Source organism: Octodon degus, unplaced genomic scaffold (assembly GCF_000260255.1).
Source record: "Octodon degus isolate 3935 unplaced genomic scaffold, OctDeg1.0 scaffold00066, whole genome shotgun sequence".
NCBI lineage: Eukaryota > Metazoa > Chordata > Mammalia > Rodentia > Octodontidae > Octodon > Octodon degus.
The window spans coordinates 13,209,620-13,236,601 of record NW_004524642.1 but is presented as its reverse complement, the minus strand read 5'-3'; the positions used below and the strand labels follow the sequence as shown (position 1 = coordinate 13,236,601).

The following is a 26,982-nucleotide window of genomic DNA, read 5'->3' as shown; positions in this document are numbered from 1 at the left end:
AAAATGCTATTCTGATACACATATATTATTTTGTAACCACCCTAGGAATTATATACTTGAAATGAAATTTGACTTAGTCATTTATTAGTTTGTAATTTGTAAGAGTTTAGCTAATAATTCCCTCATAAGAATGCAGTTCTCTAAACTTTCCTCTGAGTGTCACTGCAAGTAAAATTCAAGTCATTTTGAAAATTAGCATGAGCTTGCTTTCTTGCTTTCTTCCTTTCTTTCTTTTTTTCTTTTTTCTTTTTTTTTTTTTTTTGGCGGAACTAGGGATATTTTATATATTTAGAGAAATCTTGGGTAGGAGATTCATGAAGCCATGATATAACCTTTACCTTGCCTGTGCAAGGGCCTATTACAAAAGGAAGGGAGGGATGGAGGGCAAACAAAGGGAAGGTGGGAGGGTGGAAAGGAGAGGGAGGGAGGGTAAGGAAAGAAAAGGAAGGGAAAGAAAAACTACTTTTTATTAAAGACCATTTTTAGGGGCTGGTGAGATAGCTCAGCAGACTACAGCACCTGCTTAGGCCAGTGCAGGGACCTTGGTTAGATCCCCAGCACCACATGCCATGCCAGCCCCACCCCCCCAGAACAGGCTAAGTAGTGTGGCTCACACCTGTAATCCCAGTGCTGGGAAGGCTGAAAACAGGAAGACCCCCAAGTCCAAGCTGTAGAGTCAGACCCTGCAACAACCAAATACATACATACATAAAGATCTTTTTCAAAAAAATTATGCAGTATATTGTAACTGTCCTACTAATCTATTGAAATTATTTCATTGCTATTTTATCTTTTTCTCTCATTAAAAAGAATAAAAAATTAAAAATCCCTGTACTAGCTGAATATTTTCCACGTTGCATATGATCTGTAGAGGAGGTTAAATGAGTTAGGGTAGGCCTTAAATTTAGTGACTTGTATCCTTTGAAGAAGGCCATCTGACAACAGGCAGCAATCAGAATGACAGCTACAGGTCCAGCATTCAGCTGTCTCAAGAAGTTACCAGAAGCTGGAAACACTGATTCTACCCTAGAACCTTCATAGGAAGCCTGGTCCTGATATCACCTTAGTTCCAAAACACTGGTCTTTTAAGACTCAGAGGATAATTCCTGTGGTTTTAAACCACATAGTTTGTGATGGCTTGTTATTGTGGCCTTAAGAAACTAACAAACCTGGAATCCTCAGGTGGGCAATCCTGAAGTTCCTTGGGGGCTGATGAACTCCTGATGCAAGCCATCTCATGGTCCTCTCAATTCTAATTCTGTTATAACTTATTTATGGACAACCACAGTTTATGCTTACCAAACATTCCACAAATGTTTACTTCCTTTTTTTTTTTTTTTTTTTCTTTTTACAGATTTTCCCATAATTTTATTGATAAACAAATAGCAATGAGACAGTTTCAAATCAAATTGGTAGGGCAGTTTCAATAATTAACAAATTGTGTACATTCTCCCTAGTGGTTAATTGCTGTACAAGATGCGGACATGATATCCTACTTACAAACACCATTAGAACAAATCACTCTATTCATTAAGAGAATGTAACTATATATCTATCCTACCCACTTTGAATACAAAGATACAAAATGGACATTCATCTCTATATGGTTTTTTGTTAAGTTCCGTTATTTGAATATTATAGGTGTGTAAACTCAGTAAAATATTCTAAAAGAGTCCAGTAGCCCATAATAGTACTGGGTCTTCTGCTTGATTGGTAATGTCAGAAACTGTTGATCTGAGTCCCCTACAGCTTCACATAACAGCATGGCTTTACTTCTTATTACATTTTTATACTTTTCTGCTGGAAGGTTAAGACCAAGGTAAAGCAGGACCTATGCAACAAGAGTTGTATCTTTTCGGTCTGATAAGAATGTTTACTTCCTTATGAAGAATTTTCAAACGATTATAGTTTCTCCCAGATTGAAACCATGTATGTTAGTATAACTGGTCTATTCACACAGGCAGAATGAGTATGGCATACATGGAACACACGGGATACCCTTAGCAGGCCAGTGGGTTTTTATACACAAACTGTTGTCTCAGGGTTAAGGTACTATCTGGACATCCCAAGCCCTTCTTCCTTTCAGCCCCCAAATTTGCAGTACCCTTTGCCCACTCACCCAGCCTGCCTTGGCAAGGCTCTGTGTGACCCTACTCCCAACCTGGTCTCTCACCTGTGGTAAGATGACTTTTTTCAGCTGCTCCTGAGTAAAGTGCTCCACATAGGCCTCAATATGAGACAGGAGCACCATCCGCACATGCTCCTCGTGAACCTCGAATAGCTGGAGGAGCACTGGGATGACCCGTGACTGGAAGAGGGCTGGAGAGAGCAAGCAAGGGGTTTCTCCTTGTTCTTTGTCTGTTCCAGAATTGGAGAGGATGGGGAAATTTCAGTGAAAAGAGTACTGAACATAATTCATAAGCTAAACTCAGAAGTTGACATTGTCCTAAGTGCTAAATTCTTAAGTACACTCTTGTGTAAAAATGTTTCTGAAATTCTAGAGATCATACTTAATCTATGAGTAACTTGATAAATGTTTAATAAGTAAAGAATTTCTTCTCCTAAATCAGATTAGTGACATATTAATATTCTTGTTGCAGTTTTATTCACAAAATCAGATCATCACCCTGTGCTACAAGACCTTGATGCTGGGTGGGCCTCTCTAGCAGTTGAGGCTTTTTAAAATATAGGTGTCTGTGTCCTGGTTGTCCCAGACCAACACAGCAGACAAGAAAGCCAATCTTTAAAAAAAAGTGGGGGGGGGGTGAATAAGAATTTCACCCTGTCTGAGACCCTCTTAACACCAGGATGGAAGGGGTATTAAAAAAAAATCAAGGCAGAAGATAATGACACTGAACCAGTAATAAGGAGATTCTAATCTGTAAAAGCAACCTGTTGTGCTCCCTACCCATAGCTCTGGCTTCTTAGAGTGACATCTTTTAAGAAAACTAATTCTAAAAGCAGAATCCCAGCTAACTCAAAATTCTAGTATTAATGCTATATTCTTTAATTTGATGTATTGCCGCCATCCACAATGCTATAATGTTATAAAGTTTCCAAGTTACAATTTCCTTTCACATCTGGAAAAAGAAGCTAGAAGTGAAATGAACTTAGCGATTTTCAGTCTTTCTGAAAGCAGAAAATAAAGATTGTTCTTTGGGAGCCAGGAGGCACAGAGCTACATGATGCACAGCAAATGCAAAAGTTCTTTAAAGATGTATGCCTTGCCTTCACACTTCATGTGTGTCCTATCCAGGGACATATGTGAAGTTTTTATGTATACAGTTAAGTCTTTGGATAGCAAGTCTGACACTCTGGGAAGATGCTCTGCTTTTGTATTATGGACTTTCAGGTTTGAGTTCAAGTATATATTAGGGGCAAATTATCGTTCTTTGGATTTAGAGCCAAACTAACCAACCTAACCCACTAAAAAATGGACTAATAACTGGCAAACAATTTAATCAGGAATAATATTTTGAAAGAGATTTCACCTTTTTTGGGGCCAAGCAGATGAGGAAGAAAACTCTTAACAGCTACTGGCTCTGCAAACACCAACTGATTAAGCAGAAGTGGCACCAACCTCGATGCTATTAACTCCTCTGACAAGCAGCTGACTCTGTCCAGTAGAAATCTGAGGACAAAAAGGAAAACCTGGGAAACAAGATAACAACACTACCAATTTTCTGTACATCTTAGCCATGTAGAGCCTCCACCCAACACTACCAAATTGGCACATGCTGAAATGTATCCAGCAAAACTGAGGTGAGCAGAATAGTCCCCATGTACTTGAAACAGTGCAGAAAACATAGGACAAGGCCAGCTCATTGGTACCTTGCTCCCAGCCAGGGTATGTTCTCCACAAATTACCTATGATCAGTGGCACACGAGTCCTGTATTCCTTAATAAGCCAGAGGCTTTCTAGATAAAAGGCACTTTCTCAAACATAGAAGATGTAGGATACTTAATTTTCTAAAGTTTCCATACTAATTTATGAGCTTTTTTTTTGGGGGGGGGGGAAGCTGGGGATTGTACTCAGGGCCTCTCATTTGTAAGAGAACAGGACTTTTTCCAACCTCATTACATCAAAACATCACACAATGGAGAACATTCTGTTGAGAAATACAGATAATCAGGTTACTAACAGTAATAGTACCCCTCCATATAATCAGTGTTAGCAGACAAATCATGACTTCTACTTTATAAGCAACAGGCCATACTATACATTGGCACTCGTAAAATTCTGTCACTATCAATAAAAAGAGACTGACAACCATACTTATTCCTATTCCTTTCTAGTTTCAAAGATGCTGGACCTCCCTTTCCTTAAGGACACCTAGCCATGCCCAGCTTTTCCTCCCGCAGGACCAAGCACAGAGCCCCCCTTTAACATGACCCCAGTTCCAGTTCCTACTGCTCCAGCCACTGTTCCATGACCACCTTTCCTTCAGTTTAAAAATGCCTGCCACTCACCCATCCTTACAAATACCCTCAACTGTGTTTCTTCTTTAGGAATATGATCTTTCCACTCCATTTTCTAGGAGGTTTTGCCCAGTGTCTGCCCTCTCACCCCTCAGCCTCACTCTACCAGAAAGGACCCACCCCTGGTAAGGCAAGGAAACAGCACCATGCTAATGCGACATAAGTGTGCCCTTCCCTACAGTGCCCCAGCTTCTCTGATCATTGACTGTCTCGCCCAGCTCACCCTCACACAGTAGTGTACCAGGGCTACATTTTGGATCACTGTCCTCATGTTACTACTTTCTCTGAAAGATATCACCAAGTAGAGGCTGATGAAACCTCAGCATTCACCATGAGGCCACAAGCTTATTTCCTAAGACCCCTCCCTGTCCATGTCCACTTCTGGTTCAACCCAACATACTCAACGGCAAATCTGCTGCAAGACCTCATCAGGCCTTTGTCCCTCCAGGGCGGTATCATCTGGTGACCATCACTCAGACTGGCCAACTGTATCTTTCCTATCGCAATGTCATCTTTGGCACTGGCACTGGCACTCCCCCTGCCCTGTGGGCTGCTATCCACTGCCTGGACACCACATCCAGCCTGACTTAAGTCTCCCCTTCCAGGGACAGCAGAGAAGTTCCACTAGAAGGGAACCAAGCCACCTCAGCCTGCTGCTACCCCTCCAATGGCTTGGAAATCTACTTTATACAAAGACACTGTCAGCACTCCTCAGTGCAACCTAGGAGCCACCTCTTCTGTCTGTGGCCTGGACTTACCCTCCAGCAGGGCATCTACTTGCTGCTTTTTGCAGGTTACCCCTTCTACCTGAACCGTTTTCCTCTGATCACTATCTCCCAACCTGTGTTCTCCAGATTCCTCTGAGCTCTTGTCACTATCCTCTGTTTATGAGTCTCAGACTGGGGATCTATCTCACCACCCAGAACTGTCGATTCCAGGGCTTCCCAGACAGCCAAACTGTAGAAAACATTCAGTAATGTGAAAAGCCAACGCCTGCCTCATCTTGAGATTACCTGAGTGATTTTTACAGACTTCTTCCAACTCACTGAATTCATGGCCTTAACTTTCTGAACTTACTTGAAGAATTCAGTTTTTTCCTCTTCACTCTTCAGTGTTAAGCTTTTCAAGAAATTCACAATTTCTAGAAAATCATTTCTAAATGACAGAAACAAAAAATATATAGGACAACAGATTAAAGAAAGCATATTTAAAGTCATGACCATCAACACCATTATAATTTTCAACAAATAAACATTCTCATTCTGGCATGTCAGCACATACCTGTAATCCTAGCTATCAGGGAGGGTAAGGCAGGAGGATCACAAGTTCAAGCTCAGCCTAGATAGCTCAGTGAGACTTGGTCTCTTAAAACAAAATTTTAAAAGGCTGGGAATGTACTCAGTGTGGTCTCAGCTTCAAGCTCTAGTGGAGGTGAGGCTACTTAAAAATTATTGGTGGGTGTGGGGGGTAGTACCACAGATTGAACGCAGAACATCTGCATTGACCTACATCCCCAGCCCATTTTCAGTTTATTTTTTATTTTGAGATGTGGTCTTGCTAAGTTGCTCATGACAGGCTAAACTTGAAATTCCCCTACCTCAGCCTTCTAAGGACCTGGGATTACAGGAATGCACCACCACCCATTTCAATTTAAACTTCTAAGTGTATGAGACAGATAATATGGAACAAGCCCATGAGAATATTACAATATCGAAGAGATTGGTGAAGAGGATACAAACTTAAACACACGCTTACATACTTTGAGGTCTTAATAGTCACAATGACTGTCCAAACTTCTGGCTGTGATAGAATGTTGTCAAATAAAATATCCTGGGAGAAATGATACTAACCACTACAAAAATAGTTGTTGATTTATGAAGACTACCTTGGTGAATATAAACTATTAAACATGATTGGAGGAAGTGGAATTTCTGTAAAAATCACAAAAATCTTACTTCTCCTGCTGTAAGTTACCATTCTTGGAGTAAGGAAAGGTCAGTTTTCTCTGGGGCTCCCAGAGTCCCACAAGCAATGAGACTGCTCAGCTCCAAAGAACCATAGTTCATTCCTACCACACGGGACCATTTTCCCTAGAAGCTCAGATACACAGCTGGACAGCGGACCTGGTAAGCACAGCTATTACCACATCTCCACACCTCATGTTTATACTTATGACAGACATTCTAACAATCCAGGGACTAGAGAACCAATCCTTAGGGAGGTAAAATTCACCTACAACTTCTAACTTCTAAAACTAAACTGATAGCTTCACTAATATAGCCAACTGACACATTTCATGTTACATATATCGTATTCAATGAAAATCACACAATATCCTCAAGTTCACTATTTCTTGTGATGCAATTTCCTAGAGAATGATCTGCCTCTTTTTTTTTTTTTTTTTGAGACAAAGTCTCACTAAGTTCAGGCTGGCCTGAAACTCATTATGCAGCCCAGACTGGCCTTGTGGCCCTCTTCTTGCCTCAACTTCTTGATTCATGAGATTAAAGGCATTCACCACCATGTCTGGTTCAGATGGAGTTTTAAGCAGACATAACGTTCTAGCTCCTTCCAATAACAATGGGAGGAAGCTACAGAATTATTGTACAGCATGACCTATTTGTGATTTAATAAAACATCTTTATATTGGTTTACATTTTCCTCAAGTGCAAACCATATTATACAGCGTTTGTGCATGTATTTTAATAATTTAAACCTATGTAAATTTGTGTATATTTTATGGTAGTGATATACTACTAAGTATCTTATGCATTCCTGACACACCTTTTTCATAATTTTTAACATTTCTAAGCTATGAAGTTCACGTTTTCAAACTCAGAAACCTCAAAAACAAAAACACACACAAGGTGACCCTTACAGCTCAAACCAACATTGTTCAGGGTGGGATGTATTTTTACTTGGCTGTATAGCAGAGGAAACACACAAATGCCTTAACTTTAAGCAGACTGGCTTAGCTCCTTGGCATGGACCCTAGCCTTGGCTCTTTCCCTATCTCTGGCCTGTTCTCTCCTCACATACAACATGGACTATGGGGTATGTTGTTACTTTTAGCTTTTTTTGTCCCCTTTCTAGTATACAACTATTAGTAAAGAACTCATGTTACAGTAATGAGAAACTGTATTTACTGTGGATTACTCTTTACAGAGACTTCATATGAAAGAACATACAATATTCCCAAGAATCATCTAAAAGGACATGGAGATACTGTGCTTAAGAAGCTCTTGTAAAGGGCCAGACACATAGCTCAGCAAACTGAAGTACCTGCTTAGGCAGGCACAGGAACCAGGGTTTGATCCAGAGATGTGATGCCGCCACACCCACCCCCTTCGGGGTGCGCTGAGGCAGTGATTGAGACTGGGCATGGCACCACGTGCCTGTAATCCCAGTAGTTGGGAGGATGAAAACGAGGATCAGTATGAGTACTATGTATAGTGAGATCCTATAGACTCTGTACTAAATACACTAAAATAAAAAAGCTCTTGTAATGAATGGTAAATATATACTATGTATTTGTCAATTTTTTAAAAAGTAGCTGAAGAAACAAAAATTACACAATAGAAAAAGTTTTAAAGCATTTTTCAAAAACATAATGACAAATATAACCCTAGTAACCATAGTAACCCTAGTAACTTCAGTGATAGCAAACCTTGTAGAGCTTTCAATGATAATCAAGGTGGTGGTGGCACATGTGCTCGAGCTTTGCCACCACTGCTACAGCACAGTGGTACTACTTATACAGAGAACTCCCACTGACCTGTGAGGAAGCTCTGCCACTGTCACACACACACACGACAGTCACAAGCATCTCTGAACCCAGGAAGACACTAAGTTACAGTGCACCCTTACCTTTTAAGCCAACTTCTTCTTTTTCACAAATTCCTTTTTTATACTATGCAAATATAAGACTTTACTATTATGATTCCCTGGGAACTAACAGTCAGATACCTGTCCGTTTAGGGTTACATGATGTATTAGCAAAGCTGTATGTGTGAACCTTGCTTTACTAAAGTATGCCTCAGCTGTCATGAAGGCATCTGTAGGAAAAAGGAGAAATAACCTTCATTTTCCTAGACCAGTAAGTGATATATGAGGCAGAGTTAGCAGTTTGTGTTCTTTGCTCTCAATCTCATTTTAACCATTTTTTTTCCAATTTGTATTTTTATTAGAATGTGTGCAGTACATAAGTCCTTGGAGAGAGCTGGAGCATGTGCATTACTCATCCTAAACCTTTTATCATCCGCTTCTCCCTAATCCCTCCCCCTCCCTACATCTTGGCCTCCTTCCCCTTTGCAAAAGACCTATTTCCTGTTACCTTTTATTTTGCTATTTATGCTTTGGGTTTCTCATATCAGAAAAACCATGCAATATTTAAAATTGTGTGCTAATTTATTTTGTTCAACATGGTCTTGAGGAGCATTGTTTTCTTGCAAATGACTAAAGTTTATCCTTTAAGGCATAGTAGAACTCCACTGTCTTCACATATTTATTTATAAACAAAGAAAATCTGCCTGAAGTAAAATATACTTGCTGCCCCACCTTTAAGAAAAAATTTAATACAACATATCCTATTCTTATTAATAACAGCATAGAAGCAAAAAGGAGAGGCCATGTTTATTAACATTTGCAATTAACTTACTAGTGTGAACCCCTGGACGCACGTAGCTTCTTCACCATCAGAAGTCCTAAGAAATCAGGATGTCATTTTTAAACTCAAAGCCTCATCTAATCAAGAACATCTACAAGCTCCTTTCTGTGATAGAACCTGGACTAACAACTATGAGGACAGAGCCATGGGGCCCCCTACCCACCATCACAAGGTGTACCAGACAGGTGCACAGGAGGCAGCAATGTGCACACCGGATGCCCTCACCTGAAGAACTCATGGGACAGTAAGGTGCAGAGCGCGGGCCGACAGTGTGGAATGGGATTCAGCAGGGCTGTGTGCAAGGTCTGCTGAAAGCTGGAGAGAACATCCGCTGAAACTGAAATCCAGAGCGACAGTTAGTTTCCAAGGGCTTCTCCCTCCTTTCAGGACCTCTCTAGCTGGAGACTGACGAGAGCAAAAACCAACCTGTAAAAGCCCAAACACACAAAGCCCTGGCTGTTGCGAAACAGCTTCTTGTTGCTTTACACCAAATTCCTTGGCAGGTGTAGAAAGCAGTCCTGCCAATGCCACCCACTCCCAGATGCTTTTTCTTACATGAAACCAGTGCAGGGCTAAAGGAGGCTTCGGTGGTAGGCAGAGGCCCTTTTTCAACCAGGGCTCCTCATCACAGAACACAGGGAGGTATTCAGTATTTTCAGTTCTTCCAAAGATGGTAGGTATTTGGCACCATTCCATATGCATAGCACAACAGTCTGTCCATTAAATACACTTAACCCCTCAGGATATTAGAATTTAGTTCTCAAATATTGAGGCTGACAGCCAACTGAGGGTGAACAACCCCATGGGCCTTGAACATCACAGTCCTATGTAAGCCTTGCAGATGACACTGCATTGGCATGGCACAAAGCTTCAGTAAGGTGAGAGGGCATGGAACGCGGAGAATTAAGGGGCCAGAGAGTCATAGGATTTGACAAAGACTGCCCAGAAAACAGAAAAAAAGAGAGTAGAACATAACGTCTTCAAACAACCAGGGCTTTCAGAGACAGTGGAAGGAAAAAGTACTGAGTAAATTATATTGAGGGGGGAAAAGAAGTCAAAAAGACTTTTAAAACCCTGATTTAGAAATTAATAAAAGTGTTTGTGTCTTATTGCATCTTACGCATTAATGGCATTTTTAAACCCATTTGCTGGCTCAACAGGCTTACAGTCTTCACTCTAACAGTAGGAAAGTCTTCAGATCACAAATACTATCACTGATTATTAGGAGAGTCAGCTGAAAGGCTGAGGCTGGAGGATCATACGTACAAGCCTAGCTCAGGTAACTTAGCATTTTATGGAGAACCTGTCTCAAAATTTTAAATTAAAAAAAAAAAAAAAAAGGGAATAAGTGCTTGCCTGGCAAGTACAAGGTCCTGAGTTTAATCCCTGGTACCACAAAAAAACAAACAACAAAAAAATTAAAATAGTAACAGAGGAATTGAACATGTAGCTGGCGGTGAAGTCCTGGACTCAACTGCCAGTGCAGGGCAGAAAGAGGGGAAGACACGATGGACATGATGGTGACAGACATAATTCAAAGTGCTTCTGACGTTAAACTAACAAAATCCAAAAGGCTCCTTCCTTACTGCTGTCTGTATCTTCCCTAAACAAGTTAGGGGGTCGACAGTAGGCTCCTTACTATGCAGAGGCTGCGGTCCTCTGAATTCCACACAGAACAGGCGTGGGTGAATTTCTGTGGATTCCTGAGTGTAATTCCAACTCACCCTGTTCATTTAAGATTGTGAGCAGGCTCTCCACCAGTGTTCCAAATGAGTAGGCATCCCGTGCATGTCCATGAGTCTCTGGGAGAGTTGTGAATTCTGGGGACTAAAAGCAGCAATTCTATTAGAACTATAGGATCTGCCTGCCATGCCATTCCTGACTTTTTCTGAAGCATATTCTCCTGTACTTGCACTTATTATCTCTAACTTCACAGTACCACTTGCTCACCTACAAGTTTTAAGCCCTTAGCGTACTGTGCCACATAAATACCAGATCATAAAAATAAAAGTAAAATACTATTAGTGGATGAAATTTATCACATTTTAAAATACCAAATAGCAAAAAAAAAAAAAAAAAACCAAAGTCAAAATACACAATTGTGCTTTCAAAAATATTTTTGTATTTATCGTGTAAATTTTGTATAAATCCAGTATACCCTCATACATCTAAATATGTAATGAAAGAAGTTTAATAAAATAATACTTAATCTTATCCAACATGCCCAATGATATTTTTGATTTATCCTATTTTCCAGTTTTTTTTTTCAAAATACTAGTCAGAACCTCTTCTTAAGGTGTTGTAAAGCTCAAAAATTAACAGTTTGAAAAACACTAGAATACATACACAGTATCTGATTTATTTCGAGCCTTTGGTAGATAACTAATAATTGGGTTTGTATTACTTGCAAAGTAATACAAAGATACATAACTTATAATGTATCTTTAGGAATCAATGTTTATTTAGAGTAATTATAAGAACAAGTACTGGGGCATTTTGCTTTTGCACTTAGGGGTAAATAGAACATTATTGTTCTAGTACTATATTAAAAAATAGGGCCAGCCCCATAGCTCATTGGACTAAAGCACCTGCTTAGGCAGAGACAAATATGAAGCTGGGATAATAGCAAATAGGATGCACAGGCAAGGGCTTGAGATACTATTTCCCCAACAAATATGACTTCCAGCAAAGCACAAGGACTTACCTGCAAAGGATATAATACTATGTGCCCCCTGAGGAGTCTATCTATATGCAATACCTCATGTACCCATTCATCCAAAAAATGTAAGCAGCGCCATGGCTTAATATTAAACTTAGACATTTTCAAAGTAGAAAGAATTATGAGGCATGTCTATAATTTAGTAAAGAATGAGCAGAGGGGAAAGTTCTGTAAATTTCACAATAATTGTGCAAAGGTGCCATCATTACATCTCATATGTCATCTTACCATCTCTTCAGGAGGGACAGAAGCTGGGTCTCGAACTGAGTGAATGTTCTTCAAAAACTAGATTAAAAAATTAACACAGTTTATACATGTTTAGTACATACTAAGCTACAAAATGAGCAAGCAATGGAAACAGCAATAAAATCTTGAAATCAATGCTATACTTTACACAAATTTTAAAGCTTCCCAATTAAAAATGTAAATATAAAACCTGGCAAAGCACAAGGCTTAGAAAATAAATAACAGCTTATCTTCTTCCTCTGAACTGCTTTAACAGACAGCCCCTGCTATTAGAGAAATTAGTGTGCCTTATTTCCTTATATGGAGATTAGGCACACTTCTTTATCGTCTTGATAGACATTAACAATTAACAGACTTTTCAGTTGAGTGTGGTGGTACATGATGAAAGTCCTATCTATTTGGGACAGCTGGGCAAGATTACATTGGTCCATAAGTTTGAAAATAGCCTGGGCAACATAAGAGAACTCCATATCCAAAACGGACATTCTGGCACTTGTTACAGCTTGTGTCTAGATGTTTTCCCAATGCCTCAGGTGGTACTAGGAGGAGCTTTTTGTGGGTGGCTGGATTTAGAGTTTGTGATGCTGGAATTAAGGATATGATGCTGGGATTGATTCATGGTGTAAACCTAAGATTAAGGGTGCTCTACCCTGGCTGCGAGTGCCATCTACCTCTGGCTATAATATAAGGGACAGAAAGAGGAATGCTGGTTGTTGCTTACTACTTTATTGCTTTGCTGCCTTCTCCCTGCTAAGAACTCTCTTTCCCTTGCGATGCCCTTCTGCCATTGCACCCTGCTTCAGAACCAGTTGAATATGGACTGAAATCTCTATGAACTCTGAGCCAAAAAAACCTTTCCTCCTTTAACCCTGGGTGTTAGGTATTTTACCTCAGCAACAAGAACAGTAACTAAGGCAATAACAAGTCGATCATTAATCTCAGGAAATCAAGTGAATCTTGCCTTGCTGCTATGTGAGACATAAAAGTTGAGAACCTTATGAATTGTAGTGAAAAAATCAACATCTACAGAGTAAGCAAATTTATTCACCACTATGGAAATAGAATCTTTGAAGAATTGCTATGCTCAGAACACTCTTTAGGGCATTAGAAATGAAATGAAATGAGATTCTCTGCTCTCCCAACCATGTGCTAATAACCAGAAGACAGACTAAAACATTTTAATAAATGTGCTGAGTATCATGTAATGAAGTAATTCTGCTGGATGACAGAAGGATTCACAGAACAGAAACTACAGGGCCGGCCAAATAGCTGAGTGGATTAAAGAGCCTATAAGCAGGTGCAGGGGCCAGGAGTTCGATCCTGGGCCTGCCCATTCTGGGCCTGCAGGGGCCAGGAGTTCAATCCCCAGGGTGCACTGAGATGGCAATTGAGACTGGGTGTGGCAGCGTGCACCTGTAATCCCAGCTCTTGGGAGGCTGTAAACAAGAGGATCACTATGAGTCCGATCTAGTAATGAGACCCTGAACACCTGTAGACCCTTCTCTAAAATACAAAAAAAAAAAAAAAAAAAGGCAGAAATTACAGTTAGATCTTGGATGAGCTTACATTGGCCAGGGAAAGAAAAGCACTCCGGCAATGGAAAGGCATAGAAAGGAAGAGGCGATGAGAGAGAGCTGCCTAACCGAAACCCAGATAAGCTTATGAAAAGAAAGGAGCTGGAGTCCAGCTGAAGCACTGGGCATGGTGGATGCAGCAGGAGGTAGCCTGACGAAGAGACTGAGAAAGGTTTTATATGCGATTGCAAAGCATTTGTTTCCTTAGCATATAACCCACATGCTATTTCATTAATTAGACATAATGGAATCAGTTCAGAGTGTTCAATGGGCAGCGGTAATAGAGAACTGTGTCTGCAACAGTAGGAAGATTTGAAAGGACAAAGAGCCCATGAAACTGCCAAGTGGTAAGGAAGCCAAATGTGAAGAGGTGCCATGTGAGAACAGTATGTCACATGGTGAGCTACCACTTCCACTGGGACGGGAGTGGATTTTAGTGTTATCTTTTCCTGGAAAGTGAAAGTCCAGGAGCAGTATATAAAGCGATGCAAAGAAACAAACCAGAAAAGAAAGGCTTATCTGTCTAGGAAGAAAATGTACAGCAATACCAGACAACCTCACTGAGTAGTAAGTGTTTGGCTATTTATCTTTCCCCCAGACCTAACTAAGCAGCCCAAGAAGACAATTTTCATAGCCTATCTCTTAGATTCCTGGCATCCAGCACTATGGAGTACAGAAGAGGGGCAACAAACATTTGTTGAGTCAATTATCATTTTGGACTGTGTTTAAGCAACCATTTTCTCTTATTCCAAGTAGCATAAAGGACATGGATAGATAATTCAGGATTCTTGAAAATTCTGTTGAATTGAAGCTTTATCATTAGAGAGGACCTGAAGCCTTTCTGCAGATGCAGAAGAACCTCTCCAGTCACTGTAGGCTGAACACAGTGTTTCCTTTGTTTAAGACATTGGTTAGGTATTTATATGGCCAGTGCTGTTTGACCTTGTGTGAAGGGGCAGGAAAAAATAATCTGGATACCTAAAGTATGTAACAATCAAAGAGCACAAATGAGCTCATTGAGAATGTGATGTAGGTTGAATGAAATAACTTTTGTAGTCTTATCAGAAAAAAAAAAAAAAAAAAAAGAAGCACAGGAGGGCTGGCCAGATAGTTCAATGGACTAAAGTGCCTGCTTAGGCAGAGCACAGGGCCCAGAGTTTGATCCGTGGGACTATAAGCCAAGCAGGCTCTGTCGCTGAGGCACACTGAAACAGCGATTGAGACTGGGCATGGTTGTGCATGCTTGTAACCCCAGCACTTGAGAGGCTGAACATAGGAGGACCACTATGAGTCTGATCTATAAACCCTGTACTAAAATTAAAAAATAAAAATAAAGAAGTAGCTACACCATAGCATCGTTGGAGGACTTAAAATGCACAGATCCTAATTCCATAAATATATAACTTTGGCAACTTGCAAAATTATTTGATGAATACTACTTAAATATTTAATGTAAGCCAGGCACTATTCCAACTGGAGCTAAAGATATGCATAGTTGAGCCAGCCAAGTACATGCTACTGCACCCCTTTTCCCATGCAACAACCTATCAGCCTTAGAGATCCAACAGTTCTGCTTAGGAAAGTCTTTGAACTGATTCCCAAAGACCTGCAAAGTTCCTGTGCCTGCCTCTGTCTGCTTCCTTTGTTTGAAAACCAAATAAATCTGGGATGTCCAGGGGAGTTCCTTGTCTTTACAGACAGAAACAGTTCTTAAGGTGCTCAAAATTGTATTACTGGTTTCCTTTACTTAAACTATTCGCCAACCGCTCATTTAGGAGATTGGCCCTACGCCAAGACCCTGGTAGCATGCATTCAATTAAAAGTCTGAACAGATCATTTACCTCTCTAAGGTCCTTCATCTACAAAATTAGAAAGGAATATAGGACCCCTATTCTCTCTGAAAAACACAATCTTACATAAACATTTGCACAGTTAAAATGGTTAAGTCTCAAAATCTGAGGTCATATTAACAATAAAGGCAAGTATCCAGGCAAGAATTACTGATCCAGATGCTATCGAAGGGGCCCAGCACCCAGCTTACCTCTGGTGTGGCCTGAGATACTTTACAAACGGTCTCCATTCCTCCTAGTTTCCAGTGCCCATCTTCACTCACAAACACAGAGGATAAGCAGACATTGTTGTGTGTTAGGTGTCCCTGGAAAAAGAAAAGAAGACCACCACTCCAATTTTTGAAGCTCAAATTCTAAAAAAACTACCAAAAAATATTGTGGCAAGCCTTCTACTTTTGGCATAATAAATGAAACAAAGCTTTTTCTTTCTTTCTTTTTTTTTGTGTATTTTTAGGGAAGGGTCTATGGGGTGTTCAGGGTCTTACTACTAGATTGGACTGATAGTGATTCTCCTGTTTACAGCCTCCAAAGTGCTGGAATTACAGGCTTGTGTCACCACACCCAGTTTCAATTGCCCTCTCATTGCACCCTGAGGGTGGGCCAGCATGGCAGGCCCAGGGATGGAAGTCCTGGCCCCTGCAGGTGCTTTAATCCAGTGAACTATCTGACCGGCCCTTGAAACAAAGTTTTAAAGAAAAATTGAAGTTAGAAAATAGGAAAAATGAGGGCCCGGGGAGATGGCTCAGTGGAATAAGCGCTTCCCTGGGAAGCACAAGGGTCTGAGTTCAATCCCCGGTAACAGAAAAGCTTTTATTATCTTTGCAGCCTGATGGGGAAGTTTAATAAAGACATTAAGGCAATTTACAATCTAGTTGCTTTGCTTTTCTACAGGAATCAGGAGACAAATGTGCCCTTTAATGTAAATTTACCAGTCTTCACCCTGTATAAGGATAGCCTGTGATATCTGCTTCTAATGCTTTTAAAGATAACATTTATCTCTGGTGCGACTGGTTATTTTATTCATTATCTGCTCTAAATTCTTTCTCACGTACATTCTATCACAAACCCAGATCCATTTCACCTGAAATCTTGTCTTTAGGTATTTAAAAAATTCTGTCTAAAGAAGAGGAAAATGGATTAAGGACCACCAGAAATATCCCACAGATCACAGAAGAGTCAATTTTACAACTATGAAGATATAGTACAGTCAAATAAGAGAATGGGAGACAGTAAGAATGGGTTGAATATTTAGTTTATTTCCAAACCAAAAACCATGCCAGTACCTGAAAGAATACTTTAAATATTCTACTCACAAAATCAAATGTGTAGATTTAAAAAATACAGAACATTTTGTCTGATATATCTATATTGATATACCTAAAATATGTGTGTGGGGGTGTGTATATGTATGGGTTAGGATAATATATATGGTATGTTTCCATTTGAGGAAAAACAGAAGGACATGCATACAGACCTCTGCTTTGCATGCATAGGGACACATGCCTGGAATGACACACTGACCGCATAGTTGCCGCTGAAGAGAAGAGGTAGGTCCAAGGGTGAATGTGGGCAACAAAGACTAATTTTTTTCCCTCTAGGTAACTTCTTTATTGCTCAGACATTTGGCCACATGCATGATTTCAACAAAGAAGATACTACTCTTCCCCAGGGGAGTAGTAATAATTTTTTTTTACATGAACTTGGAAACAATAGCATTAAGAAATAGCAGCAGAACAATACTGTCAAAAGACAGACAGTAAGCATAGAACCACCATATTATTAAAATAGCAAACACTGCCCAGAGCAAAGTGTACTAACTACTGGGGAGTGTTCAGAGGCAGTCTCACAACTGGCCTTACTACGCAGTGGAAAGGAAGAGCATCAACTTTGCTTCTTCCTAACACACAGTTATTTCTTTCTTGAAATTCTTCATGTGACAAGCACTGGGAAAACAGGAGTTCTGGTCTACAGTAACATTAATACTAAAGCTTTAACAAACAGTAGCTATAAATGTTTTGAGGTAAAAAGACTTACCCAAAACCAGAGGCAGAATACAGTAAACTGAAATATGATTGGAACCAAGAAGTAGTTGCCCCTTCCACAAACTGTCACATCTCTTGTCCCTTCCACACCATCCTTGCATAGACCAACACACCTGTCACCTAGCCTACATCAAGTCCCATAAGGCAGCTGCACAGGTTACTCACCCTGTCATGAAGGAAGACTAGAGCCAGCAGTATGTCATAAACACCAGCACAGACCTCTGCAGCAGACAATGTTTCTAAGGCCACTTCGAGAGGCTGCACTCGCTCTGTGACAAGGTGAATACCATCTGGTTCCACAGTACAAGATAAAAATCTTAGCAAGCAAGGGTGACGAAGGGTCTTCAAGTGCTGTAAATATAAACAGAAAAGCTGATGAATTACCATTTCACATATATTGCAGTTAAAGCCAGAAACTGAATACTTGCATTCTAATTGCTTTTTAAGCTTCTTGCCTTCTCCTACATTTCCAAAAAAAGAATGGCAGGTCTACAGGTTGTTAAGATTTTGCACCACTTATCAGTGTCTAAATAACTACAAAGACTTCTGTTCCCCCATGCCAGTTCAGTCCCCAGGGAACTCACATACCCCAATCATGGCCACTATGAATCCTGAGCAAAGCGACAGAAACATCTCCAGAGCACTCTGAAAAGTAAACTGTTAAGCACAAAGATTATGGAGGGTAGTAAAAATCTGAATAAATGACAAGCATAGGGAGAGTTTCCTGGTCTAGGGAATGAATTTTTCTCTTTCTTACAACTCTGCACTGAATGCAGGCACCAGCTGAGGAGCAGGGTAACATGAATGCAGTCATAGAAAAGGGGAGGAAGAATCAAGAACCAAGTGGAAATATTGCTAGATTCACACTTTTGCTGCTTCAGAGAACAGGGGGAACAACAAGATGCACTTGGTAAGGGCAACTAACCACAGAATAAGTTCTCAGTGAACATCAGATGAACAAATAAATGACTTTTGTTCTGGTGAGCCCAAGCTCCAAAAGTTAATGAATTCCTGCTGTAACCTACTAACTGTACTAGGTGCTGGTCTCTGCAACAGAATTTTGAGTAAGCACTTTTACTAATAAATATGGCTCAGGGTGCCCAGAGGCGGGGCTAGCAGGGCATGTGGTGCTTCGGATCACACCCTGGTCCCTGCGCTTGCCTAAGCAGGCACTTAGTCTGCTGAGCTATCTCGCCAGCCCTTAGCAGCTATACTTTTTAGCTACAATAAATTATAAGAAAATGGACGTTAGTGTAGCTCAGTGGTAGAATGCTTGCCAGGAATGCACAAGGCTGGTTCAATGCCCCACACTGTAAGTAAGAACAAATGTATTCTGGGAAGAGGGTTACAAGGCTTTTTCCTTAAGAACTATCTTATAACTTAATTTCAAGATTCATCAAAGGTGCAACATCAAATAATTCATGTGACCAATGAAATGTCCAAATGACACCACTAGTAAAGAACCATTTATAGAGTATTATGAAATACGTATTTCTATACATGTTGAATATTTAAAAAGGACTCATGGTAATATAGAGCATAATTCTAGCAAAATAAAGAGCTATCACATTCAATATGAAAATGTCCCCACCCTAGTAAACACTGAAAAATTAATGAATAAAAGTCTGTTTTCCTCTCTAGAAATTTTCTGAAGATGATTTGGATGACTGATTTACTGAATTATACTCCACAGTTGAATCATCATGTGTTTTCTTTTGTGTGGTGCTTTTGACTTAGCTATGTTCCCAACCCCTAGGACCACTTTTCTTACTTAGGCTGGGCTCACATGACAGTGTCAGACAGTCACCTTATGGAATGGGGTACCTTAGAGAGCAGCAACAGTGACCAGATGTGAGCTAGCGGGACCTTTGTTCCGTAAGAGAAGACTCCAGCCTCCAGAATTTAATGACTTAAGATTTCTCATCAGTAACTATAACATAGGTCCAATATTCTTCCAGAGACATCCACTCCAAAACAATAGTTCAAAATCTTTTCTGGGGCATCATAACACCCCAAGAAAAGTCCAAAAAAATGTAAAGTTCCTAATATATTATTTCTAGGCCCTCTATTAACACACTAATTAAAATGTCAACACAGCACTTTTCATTAGACTAATTTCTTCTCTTAATCATGTAAAATCACCTCTTTTACATTTTCACTAAAAACATGAACTATGGGCTGGGGAAATAGCTCGACAGTCTAAGCGCCTGCCTGGCAAGTGCAAGGACCTAGGCTCAATCCCCAGTATCACATGCCAAGCCAGCCCTGGAACCCCAGGTGTACCAAGCTGGCCACCGAAACCAGGCATGGCAGCACACATCCATAATTCCAGCGCTGAGGAGCCTGACACAGGAGGATCACTGAGTCTGCACTGCATAGTGAGACCCTGTGTCGAACAAATAAATGATTAAAAAAAAAATTATGAAGATGAAAACTACTGCAATTTCATGAAGTTTTGAGGTATCTCTTTGGTACCTGCTGAAGATATAGAAGGCTCATAAAGTAAGGACAAATAAACTCTTATATAAGTGACAAAATACTATTTATTCGTTATGGTCTCACTTCCTTTGATTTTTATTAATTTCTTTCTTAAAATATAAAACAATAGAAAGTATTACTAAATCGTCACCTAGTATGGTACCTTGGCAGCTTTATTAACCTTGTCTTCATTTTCTCTCTTATATACAAAAACTGAAGCAAATTTGCCATCTTGCAGCACAGCAGGATAAACAGCCAGTCCAGCAGGTAAAGTAAACGGTGGCTCTTTCAGGGTATAGCTCTTTAAAGCACTGTTCTCTGAGCCCATCCCTTATGCCGTGGGCCAGTCTGCAGCTCCTCCCCAAAGCAAGCAGACCTAAAAGAAAACAGAAAACAATCTCAAATATTAACTATAAGTGAGAGGTCCATGGCACCCACAAATAGCCCCTTGAATCTATCCTTTCCACCACCCTTGTAGCTAGGGCATTAGTCAGTGAAAATAGCAAAAGCTCTGCAAGTCGTGGACAATGCTGATTAGTTCTCAGGTAGCAACTCCAGAGAAAATGCATGTTGTCAAATAATCACATGTAATTATTGTTCTTCCTCCATCCCCCATCACACACAAACTTTCAGTTATTAGAAAGTCAATCAAAAACAGAACACAGTAGTTCATATTTCCTAATTTACTTATGTATTCACACCCAGAAAGGAAAATGCTGCAAAGTTTGGTTATTCAAAAACAATCAGCATCATGCCAAATGCCTATAATTCCTACAGTTTGGGAGGCTGAGGCAGGAAGATCACAAATTCAAGCCTAGTCTTGGCAATTCAGCAACTTAGCAAGAATTTGTTTCAAAAACAGAAAAAAGATATGGGTGTAGTTCAAGGCAAAGGACATAGGTGCAATTCCTAGCACTGTAAAAAATAAACAAATAGCCAGGAGTGGTGGTGCATGCCTGGGCGACTGAGGCAGGAGGACTGCCACAAGTTCAAGGCCAGCCTGGACTACACAAGGAGACCCTGTCTCAAAAAAACCCAAAAACCAAATAAATTATAAGACTTCTGTATGTATAAGATTAAATCATAAAGGACAATCACACAAATGGAAAACATACTGATGAAAGCCATATAGAAAGCTCATATAAGTCAACTAAGTCTCAAACACCAGTAGAATCATGGGAGAAACTCTGGAGAAATGCACATGATAATAAACTTAAGAGAAAACTGCCCCCTCCCTATTTTTCAAAGTTATGCTAAGTAAAAAGAAAAAAAAAAGAAAAGAAATTATAAAACTATATAATGACAAAATCTAAAACACAAATAAAATTCTAGAAAATACAAACTACTCACTAATAGAAAATAGATCAGTGTTAGCCTAGAGAGGGGACAGTGAGAAGAAAACGATTACAAATGGGCATGAGGAAACTTGGAGGGATGGGTTATGTTGATGAGGATGAGGGTGACAAATAATTAGAAATATGAAAATATAACAATTGTATATTATATGTACAGTTTGTCAATTATACCTTAATAAAGTTACTTTAAAAAGGGACACGTAAGGTTAAGCATGATGCACATGCCCGTAATCCCAGCATTCATGGGGCTGAGGCAGCAGCATGGGCAAATTTCACTCCAGCCTAGCAACTTAGCGAGACTTCTCAAAAGTGAAAAAAGGAAATTTTCACTTCTCAGAGTGAAAAAAGGAAAGAGTAGGAGTGCAAGAACAATACACGCATAGCTAGATACACAAGAGACTTGGAAGTATTAAGGAAGGTTTGCTGCAAGGGGGTCAGACTGTATGTAATTTCGTAACTACACATGTATGTGCCCACCTGTCCCAAATCTTGTACAACATGAACATATCAGGCTTTACAACAGGCAGTGTACAGTGGAGTGGGTAGACAGTGAACGACAGGGGCACCTGCCATGAGGGGAACTTTCTCTGAAAACAACTGAGCCCAAAGCTCTGCCACTGTTCATGAGAAATCAAGAGCCTAGATATCTACGTGCATGTCTCTCTATGATTCAGTGTTGGCACAGATTTGTTTTAAACCCATGTTAGCCAAACGGATTATATCTGGAAAATCTGTGACAATCAGTTTTCAATTTGGGCCTTACATAATATAGTAAATTGTTATTAACTCCGGAAATGTGGCAAGCAAATCACTAGTTCTAAGTAACACAGACAAAAGTCTATGTAGACTTGTTTAAATTTTCTGTTAAAAATCCATAGTTTGTCTAACAGTCATTCTACATAAATGCTCCACTTGGATTTTCCCCTACTTGACAAAAGTTCCATCTAACAGTTTCTATTTTGTCTACGTAGTGCAGCTCAAACACATACCTAATACACAAAATACAGTATGCACAGATCCCTGTGCCTCAGCATGTAAAAAACACACTGCACACAAGGGCTGAAGCTATCTAGCATGAAAGCTCTGCAAAGTCTAAGAATGTTCTGCTTTGTGACAAAGCCACTGAGTTTTTCCCCTACTCATTTCTTAAGGCTGACAACAAGCCAGGCTCCCTGGCTCATGCCTCTAATCCCAGGACTCTGGAAAACATAGGTAGGAGGATGCCAAGTTCAGACCCAGACTGGATTACAAGGCAAGACTCTATCTCAAACAAAACAACACAACAAAACACAAATTTAATACAGAAAAAAAGTACTACATATGGTCTAATACTTTAATTACAGGATAAATTCCTACTGGAATGACAAAGTTTATGAAACTCACTGGAGAAAAAGCATCTGCCATCTACTATGGAGAGGCAGTGGCTGCTCTCAGCCTGAGGCTGGCTCTATTGGGAAGGGAAAGTCATGTGTGCTTAGCACCTAGACCTCACTCCCACGGATTCCTGGGCATAGTTCAGGAATCTGGTGCTTATGACTTTGGCCTCAGTGAAGAAACTGGCCACACATCACTGTCTTGCAGGAATATGAACTAGAATTTTTCTGTTAGTGCCACACCTGAAGGCCAGATGCCAGGAGGTGGGGCCCGGGTCTACTGTAGACAAAGCACTGAAAAGCAGAAACCTGGCAGGCACAGAGGAAGTCAGCTGGTAATAAGATAAAAAGCAAACGCTAGAAGAACAGCTTAGGCCGATTTATAGGGCACCTTACTACCCTCCACCTTGAGGTGCAGGAAGCCAGAAAGAAAGCCACTTTGAAGCCATTTCCTGCTTGCCTCAGGGTTACCTCACTATCAGCTCCTTTCCCTGAGGCAGCTTCAGCCACTTCAGAAGCAGAAAAAGACTATTTGTCTTTAACTTTTTCCAGAAAAACCAGTCAGACTAGAGGAATGAGTTAAGTGTTTCTCTGAAGGTAGCATAGCAGCCTTCTCAGTCACTAAACACAGCCTCTCAAAATCAGCACACCATAAGGGGAAAACTGAGAATAAGGAACTGCAAGTAAATGAACATTCTCTTAGCATGAAGCTAGGCGTTTGTTTCCAGTGTCAGTTCTTCAAAGAGAGATAGTCACTGGGACTCAGGGAAAGGGTTCTGGCCAGGTAAATGACAGGTAGTCCAGCGCAGCAACACACATTTAATTAGCTTAGTTATTTCTAAATAGCAAAATGTTCCTTGTGGGAATACTGAGCCTTACAATATCTATTAACCCATGATTCAAAGTTATAAATACCACTACATAAGAATTATGAGGAAAGCATTAGGAAGAAGTTAAAGCTGGTAAAAACTTTTACAGTAATTCATTTTAGGTCTAAGAGAGTAAGAAATACCATTTAAAATGTTAAAAAGGTATGACAATTTTTTGAGACAACTCAAAGAATGCCACTCTATATCCTGAAAGCATGGACAGAAGTCTGCTGATATGATCAGAATTTATTTCCTTTGCTCTGTAATCCAATGTTAGGTTTGGAGTCTCTGTCTTCAGTCTTTGCCATGGTTTCCTGGGCATGGTGTTACACATCTATAATCCCAGAATTTGGGAAGCTGAGGCAGGAGGCTGGCTGGGAGTTCTAAGCCAGCCTGGGCTGCATAAGTGAGTTTAGGGCCTCCTGAACTTTGTGGCTTTATCTCAAAAATCCAAAATAAATAAATCCTCATTGATCTCTCTCCCGCCCCTTTCACCTCTTCAAGCAGGACTTGTAGAAAGGGAAAGCCATGGGCTAGATCCATGGGAAACTAAGAAACCTGTGCTCTTGGAGGACCTATTTCTCTCTGTTCACTTCTAGGCAAGTTGTGAGCCTGCCTTGCTCCTCTAGCTGAGAAGTTCCAATAGCAAAGGTACTAATGTACGCTTTAGTGTCTACTGATTACATCACCCCTCGCCTTTGCTTTGATCTGGTTCAGGCACTGGAGATTGAACTCAGGACCTTGCACTTGCCAGACAAGCGCTTATTCTACTGAGTTATCTCTCCAGTCCCTAAAAATCTAAATTTTAAAACTGTATTTTTAAGGACTACAGCTCCAGGACGAAAGCCCAGTTTAAATTTTTATCCGACGTGATAAGGCGGGGCAATTGCCTTTACCCCGCAAATTAGCCTTTTTTACTTGTGAATAAACCACCTCTTTCCACCTGTTAACTGTGCTTCCTCTCGCAGACCTCCACCCTCAAGGGAGCAGTAGTTCTCACGGGCCGCCGATCTCAACGTTAAACACATGCAAATAGTTCGCCTTCTGCACAGCCACCCCTCCCCCCACCCCCAGCGAGCGGACAGACAGTAGGAACCCGCATCCTCGACTGCCCATCTTGAAGACATCACCCCGCTAAGGATCCTAGGGGCCTCATTTCTCTGAATAAGCACACTCCACTCTAGTGCGCGGTTTAAGTTTCTCCCTAAAAACCCTCTCCATGCCTCTTATTGACCAGTCCTGAAAACCAGTGTCTCTTTCCGTGATGGAAGTCAGGGAGCCTGCAACTTCATTCTCCCGGTGGAACAGGTGTGGGTCCCAGCTTCACTTTGTAGGGCGGTCAGGGTCTCCAACTCAGGGACCCTTGTGCGTGTCTGTCCGTGTCCCTCGCGTTGAGCTCCGTCAGCCTCGCAGACTGAGAAGTGATGCTTCCGGAAGAATCTTTAGGGCCGCGGGAACCAAGCGTGACTTCAACGGGGGCACCATCCCCCAAACTCAGCAAACCTCCGTGCGGGTCTCGTCTTCATCCTAAATGTAAACGTCACGCGCGGAGCGCAGCCCCTGGCCCTCAGGCCGACCAAGGCCTCCCTGCCTCGGACACCCGCGCTGCGCAGGCCTCCGGCCCAGCCCGTCCCCATCAGGTTACCTGCGGGCAGCCGGGCGGTCAGAGCGTCTCCTGGGCTCGCCCCCTTGGACTCCCCTCAGCCTGGGGCCACAACAACTACAACCTAACCCCGCCGGGCCGCTGGGACTCCGCGGAGACGGCCCGGAAATGGAGGGAACGCCCTCCGTCACCCCGTTGACGCCAACACAGAAGCGAGCGGACTCGGAACAGGGTTGGAGCAGGCGCCATGTAAATTGTGGGCGCCCAGGGCGATCCTGCGTTTTACTCACGGCTTCTTTTAGCCTTGCAGACCTTCAGTGAGCTCTTTCCAAGCCTTGATAGTGAATCTACAAATCTGTCTTTTGTCTAGTTTTTAATCGTGCAGTTTCAATTCACTTCCGCCCAAAGTCAAAATGTCAGCTGGTAGCCTCAAACAAGCGCTACAGTGAGGCAGCGTAGCGGAAGAAACGGAGGATGGCGATTGGCGAGAACTCCGAGCGTGTCGACCCACACGACGCACCCTCATTGGCTGCGCGGTCTGAGTCCCTATAGTGTGTAGCCCGTGCCGCTGCTGTCAGAGATCTGGCTCCTCAAGTGGAGCTCATTTAGAGAAAAGGCTCAGATTCAGCGAAAAGTGAAACTGGATCACCTCTAAAAGCCTACTTTCTTGGGTGTAACTGTGTGGCCTTAGTGGTGCACAGCTGTAATTTCAGCAGCTACTTGGAATCAGAACAAGGACGATTGCGAATTCGAAGCCAGTATTTATCTCCAAATTCAAAAAAGATCTCAGTGGTGAGGCGCTTGGTTATCAAGCATGAGGCCAGCCAGAGGAAAAAGAAAAAAGAGAAAGCCGGATCATAAGCGCACCCATTATCCCAGCACTCTGAAGATTGAGGCAGGAGGATCACAAATTCAAGCCCAGCCGGGACAATTCAGTGAGATCTTGTCTCAAAATAAAATAGAAATTAAAAAAGGGGGCACCATGAGGGTGTAAATCAGTACTAAGTCCCTGAATCTACCCTGAGTATAGTGTACACACACACACACACACACAACCTTGCAGCATACAAACTAATATTTTCCTGTCATCCTCAAGATCTAAAGTCATTGTCATCACTACAACCTGATGTTTCAGGGGCATCCAGATTAACAGGTAAATCTAAATTATTTGTTCATATACAACTTGTACATCCTTTCTAGCCCATAATAGCTGAAAATACTTAAGATGGATAAAGACCACAGTTTCTTCAACTTAAAACAAATATGCATGAAAACTTGACACTTACTCAAAAATGTTCTAGACATGTTGGGGATCTAGTTCAGTGGCCTAAGTGCCTGCCTGGCGAGCACAAGGTCCTGAATTCTATCTGTGGTACCAAAAAACAACAAAAGTGTCCTAAACAAATGTTTATGATGACATGGATACAAATGGTTCATCCAGTTCATGCTGTAATTACAATGATGTCAGAATTCTCTGTCCTAACTCAAGGCTGTCCTATAGGATCAAAACTCATACTACAAGTGTAATATTAATGTTTCTTGGAACCTCCCTAACAACAGTAAAATGAATGTAGTTAATTATGATATTATATTTAAATCCAATACATCCAAAAGATTTCTAATGAAGCAAATTTAACATAAGTAAATTCAATATAATCTGCTTTTTTAATTTACTTTTCACGACAGGGTCCCCTGTGTAGTTCAGGCTGGCCTTGAACTCAGTGATCC

The 26,982-nt window shown here is 41.0% G+C and overlaps 1 protein-coding gene across 4 annotated transcripts in view; it reads right to left on the bottom strand.

The window, feature by feature from the left end:
* Scyl3 (SCY1 like pseudokinase 3) overlaps positions 1–25,661 on the bottom strand; it is a 32,454-nt gene extending 6,793 nt beyond the window's left edge. For 2 of the 4 annotated variants that reach the window (XM_004634826.2, XM_004634827.2), the window contains exons 1-10: positions 25,297–25,538; positions 20,218–20,430; positions 17,742–17,927; positions 15,726–15,839; positions 12,093–12,149; positions 10,870–10,972; positions 9,371–9,482; positions 5,557–5,634; positions 3,492–3,631; positions 2,174–2,358 (exon numbers count right to left, since the gene is read on the bottom strand). In XM_004634826.2, coding sequence (XP_004634883.1) covers positions 2,174–2,358; positions 3,492–3,631; positions 5,557–5,634; positions 9,371–9,482; positions 10,870–10,972; positions 12,093–12,149; positions 15,726–15,839; positions 17,742–17,927; positions 20,218–20,382 — 1,140 coding nt within the window. In that variant the 5' untranslated portion in view covers positions 20,383–20,430; positions 25,297–25,538. The other 2 variants (XM_023719228.1, XM_023719230.1) reach the window with 2 other exon arrangements.
* Positions 25,662–26,982: the final 1,321 nt, after the last annotated feature.